The following is a 26,452-nucleotide window of genomic DNA, read 5'->3' on the forward strand; positions in this document are numbered from 1 at the left end:
GGCTAGTGTGGCTCAGTGGATTGAGCACTGTCCCATGGACTGAGAGGTCCCCGTTCAATTCCTGGTCAGGGCACATGCCCGGGTTGTGGGCTCAATCCCCAATAGGGGGCATGCAGGAGGCAGCCAAACGACATTTCTCTTACATCAATGTTTCCATCTCTCTCTCCCTTCCTCTCTCTCTAAAAAAAAAAAATCGATAAAAACATATTTTCAAAAATTTATATCTAAATAAAAATTAACAAAATATATTTCCTTACTGTTAAAAATATTTCCTTCTGTTATACTTTGTAATAGTGGCATTTAAAGCAGATAATTATATAAGACCTATCTTTATTACTGTATTGAAGTGGAAACACTTCCTGAATACCCTCTACTGCCTAACTTCTGTTTCCTAATTGCCAGATACCAAGGTAAGCTCTTTGCTTCCTTGCAACAAGGTGAGTGGTATTAAGAGTTTTTTGTTATAATAAGAACCACATGATCATATCAATAGATGCTGAAAAGCATTCGACAAAATCCAGCATCCATTTCTGATAAAAATGCTCAGCAATGTGAGAAGAGGGATCATATCTCGACATAATAAAGGCCATATATGAAAGACCTACAGTCAACATCATACTTAATGGGCAGAAACTAAAAGCATTTCCCTTAAGAACAAAAACAAGACAGGGATGCCCACTTTTGCCACTCTTATAGTACTGGAACTCTTAGCCACAGCAATCAGACAGGAAGGAAAAATAAAAGGGATCCAAATTGGAAAGGAGGAATTGAAACTGTCATTATTTGCAGATGACATGATATTATACACAGAAAACCCTAAAGACTCCATCAAAAATCTACTAGACTTAATGAATGAATTTGGCAAAGTAGCAGGATACAAAATTAATGTCAAGAAATTGACAGCATTCTTATACACCAATGATGAACTCACAGAAAGAGAAACTGAAAAAACAATCCCATTTACCATTGCGGCAAAAAAATTAAGATACCTACGAATAAACTTAACCAAAGAAGTAAAGGACCTATTTGCAGGAAACTACAGGACACTGAAAAAAGAAATAGAGGAAGATATAAAAAAGTGGAAGCACAAACCTGTTCATGGATTGGAAGAATTAACATCATTAAAATGTCCGTATTACCCAAAGCAATCTATAGGTTCAATGCAATCCCCATCAAAATACCAACGACATATTTCACAGAACTAGAAAAAATACTTCAAAAGTTCATATGGAACCAAAAAAGACCCCGAATAGCCACAGCAATCTTCAAAAAGAAGGAGAAAGTAGGTGGGATCACAATACCAGATATCAGGTTATACTACAAAGCGACTGTAATCAAAATAGCCTGGTACTGGCACAAGAACAGGCATATAGACCAGTGGAACAGAAGAGAGAACCCAGAAATGGACCCAAGACATTATGCTCAACTAATATTTGACAAAGGAGGCAAGAGCATACAATGGGGTAAAGACAGCCTGTTTAATAAATGGTGTTGGGAAAATTGGAAAACTACATGCAAAAAAATGAAACTAGACCATCATACATAAAAATAAACTCAAAATGGATAAAAGACTTAAATGTGATCCGTGAATCCATAAAAATTCTAGAAGAAAATATAGGCAACAAAATTTCGGACATCATACGCAGCAGAATTTTCACTGATACATCACCTAAGGCAACAGAAACAAAGAAAAAAAATGAACACATGGGACTACATGAAACTAGAAAGCTTCTGCACAGCAAAAAAAATACAACCATCAAAATGGAAAGGCAACCCACTCACTGTATGGGAGAACATCATTGCCAATGATACATCAGATAAGGGGTTAATTTCCAAAATATATAGAGTACTCATACAACTCAACAAAAGGAGGACAAAGAACCCAATTAAAAAATGGGCAGAGGAGCTGAATAGACACCTCTCCAAACAGTACATACAAATGGCCAAGAGACACATGAAGAAATGCTCAACATCACTAATCATCAGAGAGATGCAAATTAAAACAACAATAAGGTTATCACCTCACACCTGTCAGAATGGCCACCATCAACAAATCATCAAACAACAAGTGTTGGTGAAGGTGTGGAGAAAAGGGGACTCTAGTACACTGCTGGTGGGAATGCAGACTGGTGCAGCCACTATGTAAAACAATATGGTGTTACCTCAAAAAATTAAAAATTGAACTGCCATTTGACCCAGTGATCCCATTTCTAGGAATCTACCCTAAGAAGCCTGAAACACAAATCAGAAAGAATATGTGTACCCCCATGTTCATAGCAGCACTATTTACAAAAGCTAAGATCTGGAAACAGCCCAAATGTCCATCAGTAGACGAATGGATAAAAAAGCTGTGGTACATATACAGAATGGAGTACTATGCAGCTGTAAGAAGGAAAGATCTCTTATCCTTTGAGACGACATGGAGGGACCTGGAAAGTATTATCCTAAGTGAAACAAGCCAAGCAGTAAAAGACAAATACCACATGATCTCACTTATTTGTGGAATATAATGAACATAACAGTCTGAGGAATAGGGTAGACCCAGAGACATGGAAGTAGGGTACAGACTGACAACCCTCAGAAGACAAGGTGGTGGGGGGAGGGAAGAGATAAACCACAGAATGTATATGCATGTAGGCATAATTAATGGACATGATCAACAGAGCCGGGGACGGGGTGGGGGGGATGAGGAGGAGGGTGCCAATGGGGTAAAAAAGGAGAAACATCTGTAACAAAAATAAAATTTAAAAAATTAAAAGAGTTTTCTATTATAAATGACATTGAGAACCAAAGGTGTTAAGTATCTTTCTCAAGTTATACAGTAGTGACAGAGCAGCAATGCAAACCCAGATCTGTTTGATTTCAAATTTTTGCCTGTACGTATTATGCTTTCTCACTTTAAAAATATAGTCTAAATTTTTTTTTTATTATCTTCACCCAAGGACATTTTTCCAATTTTTGTTCAGATAGAGTGGGAGGGAGAGAGAAGAAGAGAGAGACAGAGAGAAAAACATTGATGTGAAAGGGACACATTGAGTGGAACTGCACAACCCAACCAGGGCCGGGGACAAACTGCAACCAAGGTATTTGACCTTAGCGGGAACTGAACCCAGGTCTCTCTGGACTGCAGGCCGACATTCTAACCGCTGAGCCAAACCGGCCAGGGTTAGTGTAAATTTTTTTAAATAAATTTTATTTGCCATTATTTCACACTTGCAGAAAAGTTGTAATAGTATAAAGAATTCCTGAATATCCTTCACACAGATCCCACATTTGTTAACATTTACTACTTTGGCTTTATCCTTCTCTCTCTCCATACAAACATTGTTTTGCTGAACTTTTTTGTTTTTCTGTATCAGATAAATTACAAACACAATGCCCTTTTGCTCCTAAATACTTTGGTGTGCATTTCTTAAAGAAAAAAAAACTTATATAACTACAGCACAATGATCACAATCAGGAAATTAACACTGAAATGATGCTATTATCTAATCCATTGACTTTATTTATTGAGATTATCAATTGTCCCAATACTGTTGTTTTACATAAAAGAAAATCCCACAGTTGTGATGTCTCTTTGGTCTCCTTTGATCAGGTACAGATTCTGTGTACTCTTAAATTGTATTTTATATTCTAATGCTTTAAACCAAAACCCTATTTATTATCTACTTAGGTTGTTGTAGATACCTACACTATTTAGTATCTAAGTCATATTTTTTTTTTTTTATGAATTTTTATTTATTTTTTTGTTACAGATATTTTACCTTTTTACCCCATTGGCACCCCCCACACCCCCCTCCACCCTGTCCCCGGCTTAGTTGTCCATGTCCATTGGTCATGCATACATGCATATAAGTTCTGTGGTTTATCTCCTCCCACCCCCCCACCCCCCATCGCCTCTTCTGAGGGATGTCAGTCTGTGCCCTACTTCCATGTGTCTGGGTCTACTGTATTCCTCAGACTGTTATGTTCATTATATTCCGTATATAAGTGAGATCATGTGGTATTTGTCTTTTTCTGCTTGGCTTCTTTCACTTAGGATAATACTTTCCAGGTCCCTCTATGTCATCTCAAAGGATAAGAGATCTTTCTTTCTTACCGCTGCATAGTACTCCATTGTGTATATGTACCACAGCTTTTTTATCCATTCGTCTCTAAGTCATATTTTTAAAGTAAACAACCTCAGTTCACTGATCATAAAGATTCTTTCCCATAACAAATATTTTATTGGCGATATATATGAAAGTTCAGAAACTTTACCTTTTGTATCAGGATGTATCCAAGACGTTGCACAATTAATTTTCAACGGGCAGCCATCAAAAACTTTGGAAAAACATGCTCCCATCTTATTTAAAGAAAAAAAATGTTGATTTACTTAATTAAATAATTTTATATATTCTTAGAAAATAGCTACGATTATTATGAAATGTTAAACTGATTTTATTTACATATACTTATGGCTTCATTATAAAACAAATTCAATTTCAATATAATTTAACCCTTCTACCAACAGATCCTCATATTCTTTCCTTGTATAATCCATATTTTAGGGCGCAAATATAAAAGTTATCAAAATATCTACTTATGTCAATGATATTCTAGAAATTTTAAGCTTTGCTTATCTTTAGAACTAACGTTTAATAATGTGAAATAGATGATTTTACTGATTAACACTATCATGGTTAAAATGGTAGTGATAACAGACAAAAAGACTAATATTTATACTATAGGTTAGACTTCTACTGAATAAAAAGTACAACTTATAAAGCATCCTATTCATATGATTGGCTATACCACCTTACAGATAGGTTCTACTGATGGGCCCAAGAACAAGCGTTAACAGAAGCTTCCCTGTTCCTTTTCATTGTGTATAGTTCAGTGTGAAATGGCTTCAAATATAGAAAACTATTTAGCCCATATAATGAAGACGACACAGTACCATTAATATCATCCCATTAAAATTAAACTGGCCTTTGTAGGCTAATCTGAGAACCTAATTGCTGGTATTTACAAAAAGTTAAACCCTCCAAATTCTATCCAACCCACTCAAATCAGGGTATATTCTATATCCAAATGCATTTAATGCCTTTGTATTTTATAAACCTTTCCAATCAATGGCTCAAGATACTTGATAGCACATAAAGCATCTTCTGCTGCTGCTAAAGAGATAAAAATTGGTGAGTCCCATAAAAATATTCCTTACCAGCACTTTAGGGGTGGGTGGGAGGCCATTGATGACTGGTTTCTGTGGGAAAAATAATTATTAATACTGAAAGACCTCTTAAACCTTAAAAAAAATTTATACATTTAGAAATTCAGTTATTCAATTTAACAGACTATGCTTCTTATATGACAAATACAGCATTAGATACAACTAATAACCAAGTGCCTATTATACCTACAGGAAAATCTCGCTTGTCCTTTTTTCGTGGCAACTGTGGTGCTTGTGCTGATCCTTCTGTATTTTCGCTAATCAGTTTTGAAATACCATCACCATTTCCTAAAGAGAATCATGGTTAAAAGTTGAATAACCATACAAATAAGTACTTTCCTTGAAAAACAACTTTTCCTTTTCCCCAGTACTTTTCCACTTGGGTAATCTTTTTTTAAAATTTTATTTTTCAGTTACAGTTTACATTCAGGTGGACGGCATAGTGGTTAAACAATTATATACTTTACAAAGTGACCCCCCCCCATATCTCAAGTACCCCGACACCAAACTTAGTTATTACAGTATTACTGACTATATTCGCTAGGCTATACTTTACATCCCCATGACTATTTTGTAACTACCAATCGGCACTTCTCAATCCCTTCACCTTTTTCACTCAGCCTCCCAACTCCCTTGCCCTCTGGCAAGCATCAGTCTGTTCTCGGTACCTATGAGTCTGTTTCTATTGTGTTTGTTCATTTGTTTTGTTCTTTAGATTACACATGTAAGTGAAATAAAGATATTTGTCTTTTTCTGACTTATTTCACTTAGCATATTGGGTAATACTTAATTAGGAAATATTCTCTGTCAGACGAGTTAAAGTATCTTTCATGACTTTCTCTGGATTCTACAGAGATAGCATTGCATCTTTAGCAGTGGTCTCAATGCATGAAAACAACAAATGTCTTTTCATATTGTGAGAAAAATGAAATCTGCCCTGTTGATGTTGATATTCAAGGCCTTTCATAAATGAACTTCAATCTATCCTATTTCCCAGTATATACACTTTATAAGCTCATACTTTTACCATACTAGACTGTATTTCCAACACATTCAAATTTTCCTGCTTCAGCATACTTATTCTTTCTTGTTCTCCAAGAATGCCTGTCAGCACTGGCTCCACTTACTGAAGGCTCATCAAGCCCTGAAATACTTTGCAAGAGCCCATCTCCTCTCTCTTCCCTATCCTTATTGCTCTCAAATATCTCTTGTCCTCTATTACATATAGTTAATTACTGCAGGAGACACTTATACAAACTGTCTTGTCTAATGTTATGTGTACATGGATATAACTTCTGCTACAGACCCTGAACTTCTGGAGGGCAGAACATTCATTCATCTTTCTAGATCCTACAATATTTAGTAAGGGTTCAAATTAGGGTTGAATTGAACTGAATCTATTTATAGCCCACCCATGTGGAATTTTAAAGACATTTTACAAAGATTTAAACATGAATAAAACTGAGTAAAGAAAAAAGACATTCTTTAAAACATGAACAAAATGGCCTTCTTTACATTTTTCACTTTCATTTATTTACCCAGATCACAGTATCTAGCTGTATGTACTCCAGAGCTGCTAATACTGCAAGCCATACCGATAGAGGAAGTCTCAGCTACAGGAACACAACTTGGGCTACTCTGTCTTCTGAGAACTTGGGGAGCTCTGTTCTCTGGATCAGGGCAACGTTTTATAGTTGATGATTTTTCTTCATCCAGGAGGTTGTCTTCAGGGTAACTGTTTATCCTTGGCTAGTGATAAAAGACACAAAAGTACTTTAATAAATCTGAATATAAAACAGTAACACTTCATTATCATTATGCATCAAAGACTTTAGGGGGAGAAGGATATGACTTTTTTCTTCTATAGAGTTCATTCAATTCTCTAGGCTAAGTAATAAGCAAAGTAAGCAGAGTTGAGTTACTGTCCCAACAAAGCCATAAATTTGCCATGTGATTTTTAATCAGGTGCAACCTAAAACTGATAAAATTTTTATAACCAATAAAATTATGTAAATAAATCATAAAATATTAATACCTACAAATAAGCAAGAAAATGACTTAATAAAGTATCACTCTATTGAAATGTCAAATTACAGTAATGTAGCAGGATTGTAAATATAAACTCTTTATCACCTCTCCATGCAAACACGTATTTTCTCAAATGAGTGTTAACCTATTTTTGCCTTTTTCTAATAGCTATTAAAATATTACAATTCTTATAAAATCTTTAATATATTTTTACATCTCCATAATCCCCTCTCAAACAAAACTGTATCTAAAATGTAGTTAGCCCTGGCCGGTTTGGCTCAGCAGTTAGAGCATTGGCCTGCAGACCAGAGAGTCCCGGGTTCGATTCCAGCCAAGGGCACGTATGGCAGTTGCAGTTCATCCTCAGTCCCGGTTGGGGTCGTGCAGGTGGCAACCAATCGATGTCTCTCTCTCACATCGATGTTTCTCTCTCTCTCTCCCTCCCACTCTGTCTGAAGATAAATGTAAAAATAGCCTTGGGTGAGAATTAAAAAAAATACACACACATATTTAAAAGAGTTTTGAACAAATTCAGTAACATTATTTTAAAATTTTATTTTATTATTTAAACAAGGATTTATTGTTTAAAATCTATCAATAGCTCACCTTAGGAGGAAGTGGAGGTGGTATTGCTCGTTTTGAGGTTGATCTAATAATACAAAAAGAAAAATGCAATTTAGATGGTGATACACTATTAAATGTGCATGGTACACAGTACTTTAAAAATCTACAGAAAAACCTAAGACCTTTATTCTGTCAAACTGTATAGTGTAACTATAATATAGTGATTTTTATACACTGAATAAAAGGCTTTTTAATTGTATGGTTACGCTCTGCAACATTTAATATATAATAAAAACTGAAATAAACTTAGTAAAACACAGAGTCAGAATTTTAGAGTTGGAAGCCACAGTGAATCACAGGTTCAAATGGCCACATCACCCAGTCCTTTGTTGCTCTAAGTGGGGTTCACAGATCAGCAACATTGGCATCACCTGAAAAGTTTTATAAATGCACCTTCTAGACCCACTGAATCATAATCTGCATTTTAAGATCTCCAGGTGAGCATCGAGGCACATCAAAGATTGAGAATCACTGATCTAACCCATTGGTTCTATACACTTATCCACAGTCACTGCAATCAATTGGAGACCTTTTAGGATTCTTAGATTCCAGTCCCAAAGACTATATTCTATAGAAGGAGTTGGTAAACATTTTCTGTAAAGGGCCAGATAGTAAATACTATAGGCTTTCCAAACCATACAGTGGTCACAACTACTTGACTCTTTTGTTGTATTGTGAAAGCAGCTATAGATAAAATATAAACTAATGAGCATGGTTATGTTCCAATAAACGTTCATCTATGGACACTGAAATTTAAACTTCACATAATTTCCAAGTATAACAAAATATCACTGTTCTTTTATCTTTTTCAATCATTAAACTATGTTTATACCACTCTAGTTTGTGGGCTGTACAAAAAATTAGGCAGTGGGTCAGATGTGGATTATAAGCCAGTTTACCAACCCTATATCCATAGGCCTAATGTGGGGGCCCAGGAATCTGTATTTCCAAAAAGCTTTGTAGGTACTGCAATGCACAAACAGGTTTGGAACAATTCATCTAGGCTATCCCTGTCAACTGCAAGAGAAGACAGGTCTAGAATATGAAGTAACTATACTGCAAAAATGAAACTGAGATTTTTTTGACACCCACTGTAGTATTTTTTTCCCATGACAGAGTGTGGCTCATCTTTCCGTATATTAACATTACACATACTATATTCTAATTTAAAGAACAAAACCCAAAAATCTTAAGGATCAATACATATGCATTTTGGGAATAAAAATAAGAGTCAAACTTTACAATTACAATAAGCATAGCACAAATTTTTAAAGAATGAAAATGAAAGCTTACTAGGTTAAATCACAGTGCTCCCCATATTGCTCTTATATAATCAAGTAAAACAAAGTTTTTATATTAGGAAACAACTCACTTTCCAGTATTTGCACCGTCAACAAAAGGATTCCACTGTAATACAAAGTTTGTGTCTGACGATACTCCCTGTGAAGGTAAAAAAATAGACTTAAAAATATTACCTTAAAACATATTCATCATTTTATTTATTTATTTTTTAATCCTCACCTGAGGACACTTTTTGCATTCATAGAGTGAGAGGGAGACAGGGAGGAAGAGAGAGAGAGAAAAACATTGATGTAACATTGACTGGCTGCCACCCACACAACCCCAGCTGGGGCCAGGGACAAACTGCAACTGAGATACGTGCCCTTAGCGGGAACTGAACCCAGGTCTCTCTGGACTGTAGACTGACACTCTAACCGCTGAGCCAAACCAACCAGGGCTTAATCATTTTATTTAAAGATTCAAAAAAATGTTCAGTGTCATGATTGTTAATGGCTTTCAATTTTTTTTTTATCCTCACTCGACATTTTTTCATTTTTTGTTCTGACAGCGTGGGAAGGAGGGAGGGAGGGAGTGAGGGAGAGAGGGAGAGAGGGAGAGAGAGAGAGAGTGTGAGAGAGAGAGAGAAACACTGACGTGAAAGGAACACGAGTGGCTGCCACTCGCATGACCCAACCAGGGCTGGGAACAAACTGCAACCAAGGCACGTGTCCCCAGTGGGAACCGAACCCAGGTCTCTCTGGACCGCAGGCTGATGCTCTAACTGCTGAGCCAAACCAGCCATGGCTAATGGCTTTCATTTTTTTAATCTCCAGCTAGATTAGCTGTCATTTGACATATTTAGGTCAATGACTCATCAGTTGACTAAAATTTAAGACATTCCATAAACATATTATATATAGCTTCAAGTGTAACACACCCTCTTTACCAGTAAGCTAATATATTCCAAAGTAAAACAGACAAACCTAACTTTGAATTATCTGCATCACTACTCCATTAGCATGGAGAACTACACATCATATTATCATTAATTTATTGGTGTTATTTTTTTCCTACTATTATAGACATTGAGTTTATTTTATGGGGAAAAAGTTGGTTTACAGTTGTTCATATGGAAAATAATAATTAAGAAACAATAATACAAAAATAAACAGTTTCAAGTACTCACAACTGTAAATCTACTTTTGCCACATCTTGTATAAAGTAAGAAGAGCACCACTTCCAAAGGTTAAGATGAAGAGATTCATTAACAGAAGAGAATTACTCTAGAAACTATACTTTTACTAATATAAAGTAGGTTAAGATAGCATCTAGGCTGACTCTAATAATATCTTGTTCTATCTCTTCTTTCCTTTCAGATAAGGAAAGGGGTAACTAAATAGTAATTGCAGAATAACACAGTGGTTTAAAAAGAACCTCTAATGCCCTGGCTGGTTTGGCTCAGCAGTTAGATTGTTGGCCCTTGGACCAAAGGGTGGAGGGTTTGATTCCTAGTCAAGGGCACATACCTGGAAAGCAGGTTTGATCCCCAGCCTGGGTCAGGGTTGTGCGGGAGGCAACCCATCAATGTGTCTCTCATACGTTGATGTTTCTCTCTCACCCTCCCTCCTTCCCACTCTCTCTAAAAATCCATGGAAAAATATCTTTGGGTGAGGATCAACAACAACAAAGAACCGATATTAATAAATAACTATTAAATATAGTAAGGCAATGCAACTATGTGCTACAAACCAAAAAGTATCAAGAAGAAAAAAGATGCTAAGCATCAAAATCCATATACACGCCCTGGCTGGTTTGGCTCAGCGGTTGGAGCGTCGGCCTGCGGTCCGGAGAGACCCGGGTTTGGTTCCCGCTGGGGACGCGTGCCTTGGTTGCAGTTTGTCCCTGGCCCTGGTTGGGTCATGTGGGTGGCAACCACTCGATGTGTCGCTCTCGCGTCAATGTTTCTCTCTCTCTCTCCCTCTCACTCTATCTGAACAACAACAAAAAAATCCTTATACACTACTTAATAACTTCATGTAAGTTCTTCAAAAGTCTCAGAAGGGTCAAAATAAATGGTTAAAATGGCATATTACACACTTTACCCTAGAAAAAATATACCCAACTGTAGATTATTTCAAATTTTAATGTGTGAAATATATTATCAAAATTAACGCTGTAGAGTATATTGCTTTGTTTCCCAGCCAGAGTACACGACCTCACTATAAGTTTTCTCAAATTTTAATGTGTAAAATACTTTAAAGTCATAATTCCTACCATTTCATCCCGTGCTTCCGTTTCTTTTCTCAGAGGAGGTTCAAACTGTAATTTGTCAACTGCAAAATATATAACAGATATTCACAAACTCTATATATCTCACAGGGTTAATCTCAGAAATGTAATAAGAAACGTGTGTACTGGGGTAGGGGGAAGTAGGAGAGGAATTGAGAGAAAAAAAAGACAAAATCTCATTTTTTTACTATAAGAGTACCCCCCCCCTTTTTTTTTGGTACATGCCCCTAGCAGGAACTGAACCCAGGACTCTCTCGTCCGCAGGCCAATGCTCCAACTGCTGAGCCAAACCGGCCAGGGCAGTACTCCTTTCTTAATGCTTACCAAAGGAAAGTAACAATTTGGTATCTTCCTAACAACTCTACTTAATTCTTGGTTCGAGTCTGGAAATTAATAGCATTTTTTATATATAAGAGACTTTAAAAGCTAAAAGTAGATGACTTAAAGGATTTTAAAGAATTTAAAAGCAGGTTAAGGATTTTCTCTAGGCTGCAGACTGTTCTGAGACTAATTTAAGCTATAATTTCATGGCAGGAATGCACCCCCTTCCCCCAAATTACTTATAATTATCTTTAAAAAATGATACCTATAAAATTAAATGTTACAATAGCTTTCAGGAATTTAATATTATATTTTGCTAAACGTGTATTTTATTTGGCTTAGTCAGACTAATTTTAGAATTGTTACAAATTTTCAAAGAGTACTTCTTTTATATGAAATGTTTTAAAACAGCAAAAAGGATGGCTTATTATCTACTCATCAAGTATGCAGAATTTTAAAACTCTTAAATCTAATGTGACTAAAAGACAAAAAAACAAAAAACAAAAACAAAAATGAAAATAAACTTGTATCATAGAGATGAAGATTCCTAAATACAATCTTGGCAAACAAAATACATTAAGAAAGTACTTTAAAAAAGGATCCAGTTGTCCTTACCTCTAAAAAGATTTGTAAAGCAATACAAAGTATGTACATAATTCATTACATTAAACAAAAATGTCATAAAATTTATAATAAAAGACTAGAAGACATTCCATTACATACAGTATCTACTTTTCAAAAATAACCGAGAATAAAAGGCCCTGTACATTAATGACTTATTTCTTAACACAATTAAAAAACATCTTTATTCAAGAACCACTACTATAATTCACAAAGGACCACTTCACTCATTTGAGACAGAGATGAGCTAAAGTTTTATGTGCGTTTTTGTCACAACTAGAAATACTGACAAACAGGTCTAGAGTTGAATTATAAATATGGAAAAATAAGAAAATACAATTTTTTTCTTAAAAAGAGTAATTATCGCCCTGGCCGGTTTTGCTCAGTGGTTAGAGCGTCGGCCTGCGGTCCAGAGGTCCAGAGAGAACCAGGTTCGGTTCCTGCTAAGGGCACGTACCTCGGTTGCAGTTTGTCCCTGGCCCTTGTTTGGTTGTGCGGGTGGCAACCACTCGACGTGTCCCTTTCAAGTCGATGTTTCTCTCTCTCTCCCTCCCACTCTATCTGAACAGAAAATAGAAAAATGTCCTCAGGTGAGGATAAAAAAAAAAGGAATTATCTCCTATCTCTCCCTTCCTTTCTCTCTAAAATCAATAAAGGGGGAGGGTTCTCTCTCTATAGCAAATTTCAAGACAAAAAAGTTCCTAGAGAAAATTAGTTTCATAAATTTGGATTAAAGATATAGTAAAATATCAAATGCATCCCAATACCAATTTCAGTGACTAAAAATAAAACAAGATTTCATTTATAATAGCAAATATTTAAGATGTTTAATTTTAACATGTAATAAAAATATTCCTTAAAGAAATAAAATTCTTGGGATCAGTTGATGTACTCCCCATTTCTGTCTACGAGCTGCTTCCTTCCTCCCTCCGCTTGGGAAATATGTGGAATAGAAAATGAAAGTCTCGAGGGACTTCTGGTCAAGATGATGGCGTAGGTAATCACAGTATCATCTCCTCCCACAACCACATAAAAATCACACCTAAACTACAATACAACCATCATTCAGAACTGCCTGAAATCGAGCTGGAGGTTCTACAGCTACGAAATTAAAATAGCCACGACACCAAGTTTGGTAAAAGGGGCAGAGGTGCAGACTGGCTGGTCCCACACACATGTGTGGCAAATAAAAATCAGGAGGACACCTTGGCTAGGAAGGTCCCCCCTAAGGAGTGAGGGGTCCCCGTCCCACAACAGGTGTTCAGCTCAGGGTTCCAGTGCCAGGAAGAGAAGTCCCCATAACTTCTGGCTGTAAAAACCAGCGGTAACTGAGGCAGAGGGAGACTTTGGCTGCAGGACAGGCAGTTTTTTTTTTTTTTTATCTTCACCTGAGGACATTTTTTGCATTTACCTTCAGATAGAGCGGGAAGGAGAGAGGGAAAAGAGAGCGAGAGAAACATCTATGTGAGAGAGACACATTGACTGGTTGCCACCCACATAACTCCAACTGGGGCCAGGAACAAACTGCAACGGATATACATGCCCTTAGTGGGAACAGAACCCAGGACTCTCTGGTCCACGGGCAAACGTTCTAACTGCTGAGCAAACCGGCCAGGGCCCAAGCACGGACTTACTGGGACTTGCTCCCTCTAAGCTCCAAGGGGAGGCAGCTTGAGGGGTTCTAGAGACATACAGGGAAGAACTGAATTGTTTGGTCTCGGGATGTGAGCTGGAGAGGCGGTTTTCTCCTGGACAGACTGCTGGTGGAGACTGATATTGCTTTGGTGAGCACTTCCCTGGGGCAGCAGACTGCAGCCATATCTGGGACTCGAGCAACCTGGCTCTCACTGTTTGCCCCACCCTTGGTGATTCCCTGAGGCCCTGCCCTACCCAACTTTCGGGCCCACCCAAGCTGTTTCCAAAGGCTTTACCATAGGATTGGCCTGTCTTGGATTCTGCTTTAGAATTTCCTAAAATCTCTCAAACAAGCAGCATCTGGTCTCAGCAAGCCCCATACCTCTTGTTAAGTGGCCCCAGGCCTGGCACTAGAAGTAGCTTGCCTTGCTTCACAAGATGGCGTTTCCTGGGCACCTCCAAGCCCAGCACAAGCAGCAGCCGTGGGCAGATCACTTTGTAGCTTATGCTGGGTGGCCCCAGATAGAACACAGGCAGTGGCTGACCTAGTTCCAGGGCCAGCACACCCAGTGGACAGCTTCAGACCACATCAAAACACCACCACCCAACCACCTCCACGAGTGACACACTCAAGGAGTGGACTCAGAGGGTACCAGAGCCCTGCTGAACTAAGTCTTGCTCATTGTGTTGGTCCCTTATACCGCTGATCCTCCAAGGAAGTCAGAGGCCAGTGGTCAGTGGGCCCAGCCAGTCCTTGCAGCTGATCAGCCTGAGTAAATCCCTCCCACTGACTTCAAGACTCAATTACAACAGAAAGATGTACAATCCACACTAGGGGTGCACCTCGAGGGCCCAGCTGGGGTGATCAGGAAGGCTGTACCTCTGGATCCTACAGGACACCTACAACAATAGACCACCCTATGAAGCCTAGGAGACATAGCAACTCTACCTAATATATAGAAACAATCACAGGAAAGTAGCCAAAATGAGGAGACAAAGAAACATGTCCCAAATGAAAGAAAACAACAAAACTCCAGGAAAAGAATTAAACAAAATGGAGATAAACAATCAGATGCAGAGTTCAAAACACAGGTTATAAAGTTGGTCAAAAAACTTGGTGAGACATTCAAGGAACTTAGTGGACTCCAAGGAACTCAGTGAGAACATCAACAACATAAAAAAAGACCAGTCAGAAATGAAGGATGCACTAACTCAGTGAGAACATCAACAACATAAAAAAGGACCAGTCAGAAATGAAGGATGCACTAACTGAAATAAAGAATAATTTACACAGATTCAATAGTAGAGTAGGTAAAACCAAGAAGCAAACCATCGATTTGGAATATAAGGAAGCAAAAAACACCCAATCAGAACAGCAAAAAGAAAAAAGAATCCAAAAAAAGGAGGATAGTGTAAGGTGCCTCCTGGACAACTTCAAGAGTGACAACATTCACATCATAGGGGTGCCAGAAGGAGAAGAGAAAGAACAAGAAATTGAAAACCTATTTGAAATAATAATGACAGAAAAATTCCTTAACTTGGTGAAGGAAACAGACATACAAGTCCAGGAAGCACAGAGAGTCCTAAACAAGATGGACCCAAAGAGGTCCACACCAAGACACATCATCAAAATGCCAAAGGTTAAATACAAAGAGAGAATCTTAAAAGCAGCAAGAGAAAGGCATTTTGTAACCTACAAAGGAGCTGCCATTAAGACTGTCAACTGATTTCTCAAAAGAAACTTTGCAGGCCAGAAAGGAGTGGCAAGTGATATTCAAGATGATGAAAAGCAACAACCTACAACGAAGATTACTCTGTCCTGCAAAGCTATCATTTAGAATCAATGGACATACCAAGAGTTTCCCAGACAAGAAAAAGCTAAAGGAGTTCATCACCACCAAACCGTTATTATATGAAATGTTGAAGGGTCTTCTTGAAGACGAACAAAAATATGAACAATAAAGTGGCAATTAATATATATCTATCAACAATTGAATCTATAAACAAAATGAGCAAGCAGAACAAAAACAGACAAGTTTTACAGAGAACTAGATACAGAGAACTTTTTGTTGCTTCCCAGATGGGTGGGGGCTTGGGGTATGGGTGAAAAAGATGAAGGAATTAAGAAGTACAAACTGGTCTTTAGACTGATGAACCTCAAAGGGAAGGGGAGAGAGGGCGGGATGAGATAAACCAAAAAACTTCTATGCATATATGCATACCCAGTGGACACTGACAATAGTGTGGGGAAGGCAGGAGGGGGGGTGGGATTGGGGAGAAGGGGGGGAATCTGTAACACATTCAACAATAAAGATGAGTTATAAATAAATAAATGAATAAATAAATAAATAAATAAAATTCTTTCTGACTAGCCTAACATTACTGCAGCTATGATTTATGGCACAGAATGCCATAATATCATTGTTCTGTGATGGACCCCAAGTTGTTTAGTTTTATTTTAAAGAAACTCCTGGCAGAACCTTTGGATGCATCTTTGGCCTAAGAAAATACAAAGGTGAGAGATTTTCTATTATAGTTCCTCATTTATCTCCAAAAGATAATGCAGTCTTCAGCCATAATGAAGTAACAGGAATTGGACTTACCCTTCTGCTAGAAACAACTAGATACATATAACACAAATTTATGTGTGTGTACAAAATATATGAAGCAACTATTTGAGGCAAAGGATAACTGATACCACAAGGTTTAAGAGAAGGGAACTACATGATGGTAAGATCCACATTCACCCTTTCTGCCTGAAGGCATTTTCCAAACTAGGGCACAAGACAGTGGAACCCAAAGAGAGAGTAAGCCTCACTGGGTGCAGGAAACAAAGACTGGAGTTTGGAGCTGCTTAGACAGTGGGAATTTGAAGGATAGAGTACCAGAAATGAGAATGCTGCATAAGAAGGAGATCTAGAAATATGCCAAAAGGTCTCTTAAGGATTTAGCTGAATACTAAATTGCCCACAAGCAAAGCAAGATTATGCAAGGTATGTCAGAAAAGAGCTAACAGAATGTGGTGAGCTAAATGTAAATCCTGGTGATCAAACAGTAGCAGGAAAGATATCTGAGTTTCTAGTACAGGAAAGACCTCTAGTGAAATCTGGCACAAGCCTTGAAAAGACCAAGGTGACCTACCAATTAATTAACTCTGTAAATACTCTTTAAAATAAAGGGGACAGCCCAGCCGTTGTGGCTCAGTGGTTGAGCGTGGACCCATTCACCAAGAGGTCACTGGTTTGATTCCCAGTCAGGGCACATGCCCAGGTTGTGGGTCAGATCCCCAGTAGGAGGCATGCTGGAGGCGGCCAATCGATGTTCTCTCTCATCAATGTTTCTATCTCTCTCCCCCTCTCCCTTCCCCTCTCAATAAAAGTCAATAAAGGAAAAAAAAATTTTTTTTAAATAAAAAGGACAAAATCTAGGACACTCAATGTTGTACCACAACATCCAAGATACAATATAAAACAACTAGAGAAGAAAACAGGAATCATAACCAGTTGTAAAATAGAAATAGATTTAGAGATGACACGGATGTTGAAATTAGTACACAAGGACTTTAAAACAGCCATTATATGTTCAAGAATTTAAAAGATGTACACAATAAGTGAGTAAATAAAAATTCTCAGAAAAATAGAAACCACACACACACATATATATACACACACATACATACATCAATGGAAATCTAGATTTGAAAAACACAATATCTGAAATAAAATGGGCTTAAAGAGGAGACAACACCACAGAAGAAACATCACAGAACTTGACAGAACAATAGAAACAAAACTGAAGTATAGAGAACAAAAACAACACATGGAGGTATGTGAGGGACAGAGAGAACAGAGTCTCAGTAACCCGAGAAACATCAAATGGTCTAACAGTTAACTGGAGTTCCAAAAGGAGAAGAGAGAACCTGGAGTAGAAATTTTGAAGAAATATTGACCCCAAAATTTTCAAATTTGATGAAAAAAAACCCCACAAAAAAACAAATTCATAGACCTAAGCTCAATAACCCCAAATAACACAAACAAAAATTACACCTAGGCACATGACAAATTGCTAACAAAACAAACAAACCAAAATCTGACAAAAGTTTCATGGTAAGTACCCTATTAAGGATCCAAGAGATGCACCTGGATATTTTCTATTTTGTGTCTTTAAAATTTTTTTTTGATTAATGTCTTCGATTGGGTAGCAATATGCAGTTTAAAAATACTGATGTAGAGGGACACATGGGTATGTCATATCTCCGATAATTTTTCATAAATAGTTTTTCTGTTAACAAAGCCTTTATTTTGGGTTATCATTATGTTTATTTCTAAGATGGATCAAAGGTTGTTTAAAAGTCTCAACTTTAACAATGGCAAAGAAAAGTTGCTGTAGTTTTTTGTTTCCTACCTGGGAAAACTCTTACCTCTTCAGTGATGTAAACACTTTCCTAGAACTGTTACTAAGAAGCTTTGTACGACAATACATTTTACTCAAAATCTTCACTGCCTTTGTGCTCAGGTAAGATAAAAGAGACAAATGGAATTTTCAAACTGAAGTTGGGCCAACTTTTAGAAATTATTAGACTTCCTCAGCCTAAAATGTTTGTTTTGACTTGAATGACAGTGAGGTTGATTCCTTCAGGAGTTCATTAACTCTCCCAATGTACCAAAAAGTGAACATCTTATACATCTGGGAGTACTGCCCCCAACTCTAGTTTCTACATTACAGACTAATATAGCTGAGACTTGTACCTACACACAGTTTTATATTCAAACATGTCCAAAAAGCATTTCCTCTGAAACAACCTTTTAATGATTAAAACTCAGATTGCCTTATAGAAAACTGCCCTCTAACCTCAAGAAATAGAATCTTGCCAGGTACTGTTAACAACTAACACAATGGTAAAACAGAATTATGATCCTTGTATTCCAGTCTCTCAATTTTAGATTGGCAAAGGCCAATCTTAAATTGATGCAAGTTCTCTCAGCAGGACACCTCAAACTTGAGATGACAAAGAATCTTCAGAAACTGCAAAACGATGAGTTTCCACACTAGTCAGTTGGATCAAGCTGATGATGACATGAAATGGATTATTTGCCCAAGACACATGGAACAAGATGACTGGAGACACTACATACTACAGTTCTTTATTTTCTTTCCTCTTTTTTCTCTATATTTTTTCCACTTTGCCAGCTGAAGATTTTGGATTGTTGATAGACACTGTTTATCTCTTTAAAATGATACCTGTAGAGTCTCTATTCTTAATATTGCTCTTTGCAACCCTAGTCAGTTCTTTGTATGAGTTCAATACCTGGCTAAAACTCACTTGTGAATCAGCTAAAAACCATACAATGTTTTAAACTGACTGCGGGGCTTGCATTCCTTGTGGATTATTCTCACCTTTCTTTGGTGCTAATTCCTTGTAATTACTTGGTTTCCTAAGTAACTGGACTAAAACTACTAGGTGACTTTTCAGATGACAAAACAATTTTTAAAAATAGGTAATTTGCCTTGGCCAGTTTGGCTCAGCGGTTGGAGCATCAGCTCTCGACCAAAGAGCTGCGGGTTCGATTCTCTGGTCAAGGGCACGTGCCTTGGTTGCGGTACAGTCCCCAGCCCTGGTTGGGTCTTGTGGGAGGCAACCAGTCGATGTGTCTTTCACACATCAATGTTTCTCTCTCTCTCCCTCTCTCCTACTCTATCTGAAGATAAACGGAAAAATATCCTCAGGTGGGGATTAAAAAAAATAGGTAATTTAGCTAATACACCCATACATAAAGTAATCTGCCTTGCCATTCATAAGGCAGGGAGAACAGACACAAATCCAAATGCAAAGTCACTAAGAAACAATGTTTTTCCTAAGGATGTCCTGCATACATCAAGTATCACATGATGATCCCCTCCCTGAATTACTACTGCTTTCTTACTGAGAAATACCATTCTCTGAAATCACAGACTGTCAGAGATTTTGCTGTATGAAATCATATTCATTAGAGTGAATCATTCTGTTCTTGCCTGGAAGATCTAAGTCACTGACAAAGAGAAGACGCCTCAATATCTAACCTAGATATGGAGTTTCAAATAAAAGAGTTTCAGAATACAACATTCCAAGTTTCCAACGAAACAGACCTCTAGGTCTATTTTTGTAGTATAAACTTAACATTCACCCTTTCATACACATTGCTACTTCTTGTAGTCACTTAAATTTCACTTGACCTCCACTTTTCCAGAACCCTCTACACTTATTTTCCTTTGTTTGATGAGATGTGTCATGGTTCCTCTGGTTTGTGTTCTTCCTTACTGCAAGGCCAGAACCATAATAATTATTTATGGCTGCTCAAAATACATAGTAAGAATGCTTACAGTAGTCACAATAGGCAAAAACTAGAAACAAATCAAACACCCATAAACTGAAGAATGGATACATTTTGGTATAATCATACTATGAAATATAACATTACAATGAAAACAGTGAACCAATGCTACATGACATGAATGACTCACAGACATAATGTTGAGCAAAAGAAACTAAGTACATCTAGTATGATCCCATTTATTTAAAGATCAAGATCAGGTAAAAACCAATCTATGGTGATAGATCAGATTAATGACTAGCCTGGGCAGGGGGAGGGCAGGGAAATATAGGAAGATGGAAGGGTGCTGATTGTAAAGGAGCACTGAGGGAGCCTTCAGAGAGTCTGTTAATATTCTGTATCTTGATCTGGGCGGTAGTTTCATTTTAAAAAACTGAATTTCAATTAAAAAAACTAAAACAAAAGACTATGTATAAAATCAATTAAACAAACAAAAAGCTATAAAACACTCCAGAATAATAATACTGGAGAAAGTTTAAAAATACATCACTAATAAAATGAATTTTAATTCCACCATTTGTCTAGTACTTGAAGCACAAAGAGCTCACTCGATGAAGATAGTAATACACTGGGCACTCATGAAAGAACTGAATTTTGAACTTATCTCTGAAAAGGCCTATTTTGGTTAAGAAGATGAAATGTCATAAGGATGTCAACTCTCCTGGAGTTAATATATAAATTTATGAGACCTCAGTAAAAACACCAACAGTTTTCAAAACTAGTTAAACTGATTCTTTTTTTTTAATCCTCACCCAAGGACATTTTTCCATTTTTTATTCAGGTAGAGGGGGAGGGAGGGAGGGAGGAAGGGAGGGAGACAGAGAGAGAGAGAGACAGAGAGAGAAACATTGATGTGAAAGGGACACATTGAGTGGCTGCCACCTGCACGACCAATCAGGGCCAGGGACAAACTGCAACCGAGATACGTGCCCTTAGCGGGAACTGAACCCGGGTCTCTCGGGACTGCAGGCCGACGCTCTAACCACTGAGCAAACCCGGCCAGGGCTAGTTAAACTGATTCTTAAGTTCATGCTGGGAAAATACAATAGCCAAATATCATTAATAAAAAAGAACAGCAACTAGGTATGTATGTGTGTGGGGAGGTTGGGGGGAAGTAGGAGAAGGATTAGTCCTAACAGATTTTAATAGGTATTATAAAGACATAATAATCAAAAGTATGCTACTGGCACATGACTAGATATATTAATGCAACAGAACAGAATTTCTGGAATGAGGCTTAAAATGCATGTGGTAATTTAGTACATAATAAAGGTGGCATAATTAGACCCATTAATGAAAATGTAAAGTTTTTAATAAACAGCAATGAGACAAATAGGTAGTCATTTGAAAAGAAACTGAACTTGAATCAGTATTTCATACCTTCTACCAAATAAATTAATATCTTAAAGATTTAAATATTAAAAAATGAAACTGTAAAAATATAAAAAGAGCCTGGTTGGTGTGGCTCAGTGGATTGAGCATCATCCTATGGACTGAGAAGTCCCAGTTCAATTCCTGGTCAGGGCACATGGCCAGGTTGCAGGCTCCATCCCCGGTGAGGGGCATGCAAGAGACAGCTGATCAACGTTTCTCTCTCTCTCTCCCTTCCTCTCTCTCTAAAATATCAATAAAAACATATTTTAAAAAAATACAAGGAGAAATAATAGGAAAATTATAACTTTAACATCAGGAAGGCCTTGGTAAACATAACAAAAACCCAAAAGTTATACAAGATGGATAAATTAGATTACATTAATTGAATACTATACAGCTGCATAAAAGAGAGAGCTTTATAATGGAATATCAACTTTGCTACTTTTCTGTCTAGTATTTGAAACCCAGAGATTTCACTTGGGATTATGTAAAAAGATAGCATAAGAACATTAGCAATCTGGGACTAACAAAGAGATAAAATCTTGAATTACTGGTTTAACTATAAATAGACATGATTGAAACAACTGATAGGAAAGGATATCTCTAACTCTCCATTGACCTACATTTCCGATGCTGTATCCAGAAAGCTAGAAATATTTGGGCTCAAGAAAACTCAGACTTAAAATATTCATTTGCAATGATTCTAATTAGCCTAAATATTTAATAAATTATCTTCTTCCATTATAGTTTATAATTTTTATTTATATCTTATTTTACTGTAAACTACTTTAAATCTCTTTGAAACAAGTATAAATTGAAATCAATATACACATACTTAAAACTTCTTGCAAATCTATCCTTCTAAATTACTAAGGCTAAAATGACAAATATTGGATAAAACTTTTATCTGTCAATGATTAATTTAGTAAATAAAAGTCAATTTCCCTTTTAAAATATGTATTTTAGAAAAGACTCATCTTAGCTGACTAAAAAAACTAAAACCAACCCAAATGTCCAACAATAAGAAACTGTTCAACTATAACATATCAGCTCAATGAATAGGAAGCAACCATCAAACATAATGATTACAAACGCTAGGTTAATATGTAGAAAATACCTAAGTAAAATTTAATGTAAATTATAAATATAGCCATCAAAAAATATACATGGAAAAGCATGAAGGAAATTCAACAAAATAGTATTTGTGTGTTGGCACTGTGTGATGTGATTGTAGGCAATGTTGATTTTCTAGTTTTTTCCTCTTGCAAATTTTCTGCAATGGACATATATTTATTGTAATTAGAAAATAAAAAAAACTATTTTATTGTAAACCAAGGGAATTCCATTATAAACTAGAAAAACAACCTCTATTTTAGAGGTATTCTGATGTTAAAGAACAGAGCCTCAGTTAGTTTGAGATTTTATTATTCCATAAACTAGAAGAACACCTAGGTCAACCCTCCAAAACCACCAATTGAAAATGTATACCAAACACATACAATTTATTTCTGAAGCTGTGCGTTCAGCTCTGGCATTCCTGTTTGTAGATCTAATGGTATGACGAATGATTGCATGGGGCTGTGGATATAAGCATAACATACACAGTTAAAAGTTTTTTATTTTATTTTATTTTTCAATTAGTTTACATTCAATATTATTTTGTATTAGGTGTACAATATAGTGGTTAGACAATCATATACTGTACAAAGTGGTCCCCCCCAATATCTCAAATACCACCTGGCACCATATGATTTTACTGACTATATTCCCTATGCTGTATTTGACATCTTCAGGACTATTTTGTCACTACTAATTTGTAGTACTTAATCCCTTGATCTTTTTTAAAAAAAATTTCAAGGATAAAGTTAAAAATTCAAAGTTTCTTTTTTCTTTCTTTTTTAAATTCTTTTCTTTATTGATTTTAGAGAGAGGAAGGGAGAGAGAGAGAGAAACATCAATGAGAGAGAACATCGATTGGCCACCTCCTGCATGCCTAGCACTGGGGATTTGGCCCACAACCTGGGCACGTGCCCTGACCAGAAATCGAACTGGCAACCTCTTGGTGCATGGGTCGATAATCAACCAGTGGACCACAATGACTGGGCAAAGTTTCTCTTTTTCAATTAAATGTTCACTTACTGACAAACATGACTACATCTTAATAAATTATAGTAGAAAAATTAAAAAATACAATGAACACTAAGGTACTTTAAAAGTTTATTCACTTAGCCCTGGATGAGTAGCTTAGTTGGTTAGAGTATCATTCTGATATGCCAAGGATGCGGGTTTGATCCCGGTCAGGGCACATACAAGAAGCAACAAATGAATGCATAAATAAGTGGAACAACAAATTGATGTTTCTCTCTCTTTCCCTTATTCCATGTCTATACTATATAAAATATTTAACAGATTCAAAGCAAGCCAGAGATCTTCAAAGAGCTTACAGTCTAGGAAGATAAGGCACAAAATATTTGTAAGATTAGAAAACGGTAAATGCCACTCATTAAGAAGATTACTATTAATGCCCAGAGGAAAGAGAAATGACTTCCACCTGAAGGAGTACAGTCGGCCCTCACTTATCGCGGTTAATCAGTTCCAGACTCTACCGCGATAAATGAATTTCCGTTAAGTGGGATTCTTTATTTCTATACAGTTGTCCCTCGGCCACTTCTCGCTTCGATGCTATTGTGAAGCCGCAAATGTTGAAGCGAGAAGTGGCTGAGGGACGACTGTATTAGATCAGAAATACTCCTTACCTCAAAGTCATCGTCATCTCCTTCAGTGTAATGTGCATGGTTGTCCGGATTGTTCACTTTGTCCAAGAGTTCAACTGCCAGGGCCCTAGAGAGACCTGGCTGCCCTACAAAAGTATGCTAAGTGAAAACAAAACAAAACAATTTCATGAGTATGCTTTTATATCTATGGCTTATAAAAATGTTATTTGTACTTTTCTATTCAGTAAATATCAAAGACTAGCATATGGGAACCTACTAATACAAATAAACTAGAGAATGTATTAGCAAAAATATTAATCAGGGAATCCATAACTATATGTTAATAAAACTAAAGAATCTTTGGGGGGTAAGTTTATAACATGAATATATTAGATTGTAAAATTGAAACCTTGGCTTTGACAATGACATTTATTACTCTTCGCATTATACTGATAAAATTGTTAATATACCAAGACATACGGTAAAATGATTACATTCAAATAAAGTTTTCATAGACAGCTATAATTATTGATTTTTTGTACTATAAAAGTATTTAACAAACACATATACACACATGGTATTCTATAAACTTATAGAAAAAATCTAGAAAAGCAATTAATTTTAGATGACAGCAACATTTTTGACAGTTTTCTCTAAGGCAGGGGTTGGCAAACTACATACAGCCTGTCCGCAAAACTGGTGCACTGTCTCTTTTTGTAAATAAAATTTAATTGGGTATTAAAGCCACACCCATTTGTGTGTACTATCTATGGCTGCTTTTGTGTTACAAGAACAAAACTGAGTAGTTGCAACAGATGCTATATGGCCCACAAAGCCTAAAATATTTACTATCTGGCTCTTTACAGAAAGTTTGCTGACCCCTGCTGTAAGAGATCACTAACATTTTTATATTAAAAAACCTAAATACTTTTGTTCTAGTGATATGCCTAATTAAGGCAAGCCTACAGAAAATTCCCCTGTAATTTCAATGACTTACAGTCAGAAGTCTTTCAGCAGTTGGTCTTTTTTTGGGGTTTTTGGTTAGTGCTATTTTGACAAAATTATGGAATGTTGATGACCTTCAAACAGAAAGAGACATGTACAAAAATATTTCACTAATATTAGTTTTTTGGTGTTACTAAATTAACTTACAAGTAGTTAGAAAGTCTGAAACACATGATTTTTTTCTTATGTCCCTTAGCTCTATATAAGCCAAAAAACTAAACCCAAAACACAGTATATTCCTTGAAAACATGTGTTGATTCCATCTCTTAAGTAAAATTCAGTTAGTTAACAGAATAGTAATATATATGAGCTCTAAAAAATACATTAAAAAGTAGAAATGCATAGGTCTATCATTTATAGGATTCATTATCTTGTGTTTCAGGAATTAAACTTAGGAATCAAAATGACCCTTTCTTATTGCCTAATTTACATAGCATATACATGTTTTGCTATACCTAAAGAGTTGAATGACATGGAAATAAGGTGGGTAATATAAAAGATCATTTAAAGCCCCTAAAAGGTTACTGAATTTCTTAGGAATGAGGGCAAGAATGAGTGATTTTAGCAACCAGAACAGTTTTCTTGACACCTGCATTGATGAAGTGGGAAAAAGAAAAAGACAAATTAAAGGAGTCGTGTTTGGATTATTAATTAATAGCAAAGAGAGATATCTGCACCATAGCCAAAATTCCACTGGAGGAGAAACTGGGCAAGGACCAAAGAGAATAACCTTAGTCATTACCAATGACAGCAAACACACAGCAGTTCTCGTCAAGAGAAATCACATCACTGCACTACATTTGGTGACTTGTGAAAGAGATAACATGGAGTTACACAGTACCTGAGACTGGCAAAGGTACTCCAATGGTAATGACTGCTCAGGAATCTGCCTGAATTCAGTGGTTACAACTAATAGTCATTCATTCCTGAATGAATATTCAGTCCCTTCCTGCCATAAAGCCCTCCAGTTTCAGTTG

General features: G+C 36.6%; 1 protein-coding gene across 11 annotated transcripts in view; it reads right to left on the reverse strand.

Moving 5' to 3' along the window:
• MAP4K5 (mitogen-activated protein kinase kinase kinase kinase 5) overlaps nucleotides 1-26,452 on the reverse strand; it is a 116,415-nt gene that overhangs the window by 32,837 nt on the left and 57,126 nt on the right. For 10 of the 11 annotated variants that reach the window (XR_004960039.1, XM_036265671.1, XM_036265709.1 and 7 more), the window contains 10 exons: nucleotides 25,468-25,549; nucleotides 24,513-24,629; nucleotides 23,256-23,334; nucleotides 11,420-11,478; nucleotides 9,237-9,304; nucleotides 7,847-7,889; nucleotides 6,808-6,961; nucleotides 5,403-5,500; nucleotides 5,204-5,245; nucleotides 4,261-4,345 (listed from right to left, as the gene is read on the reverse strand). Coding sequence is in view for 10 of the 11 variants with exons in the window: in XM_036265671.1 (XP_036121564.1) it covers nucleotides 4,261-4,345; nucleotides 5,204-5,245; nucleotides 5,403-5,500; nucleotides 6,808-6,961; nucleotides 7,847-7,889; nucleotides 9,237-9,304; nucleotides 11,420-11,478; nucleotides 23,256-23,334; nucleotides 24,513-24,629; nucleotides 25,468-25,549 (827 nt within the window). In the remaining variant the exon portion in view is untranslated. The remainder of the gene's footprint in view (nucleotides 1-4,260; nucleotides 4,346-5,203; nucleotides 5,246-5,402; nucleotides 5,501-6,807; nucleotides 6,962-7,846; nucleotides 7,890-9,236; nucleotides 9,305-11,419; nucleotides 11,479-23,255; nucleotides 23,335-24,512; nucleotides 24,630-25,467; nucleotides 25,550-26,452) is intronic. The other variant, XM_036265702.1, reaches the window with a different exon arrangement.

This window comes from Molossus molossus, unplaced genomic scaffold, assembly GCF_014108415.1.
Source record: "Molossus molossus isolate mMolMol1 unplaced genomic scaffold, mMolMol1.p scaffold_m16_p_1, whole genome shotgun sequence".
NCBI lineage: Eukaryota > Metazoa > Chordata > Mammalia > Chiroptera > Molossidae > Molossus > Molossus molossus.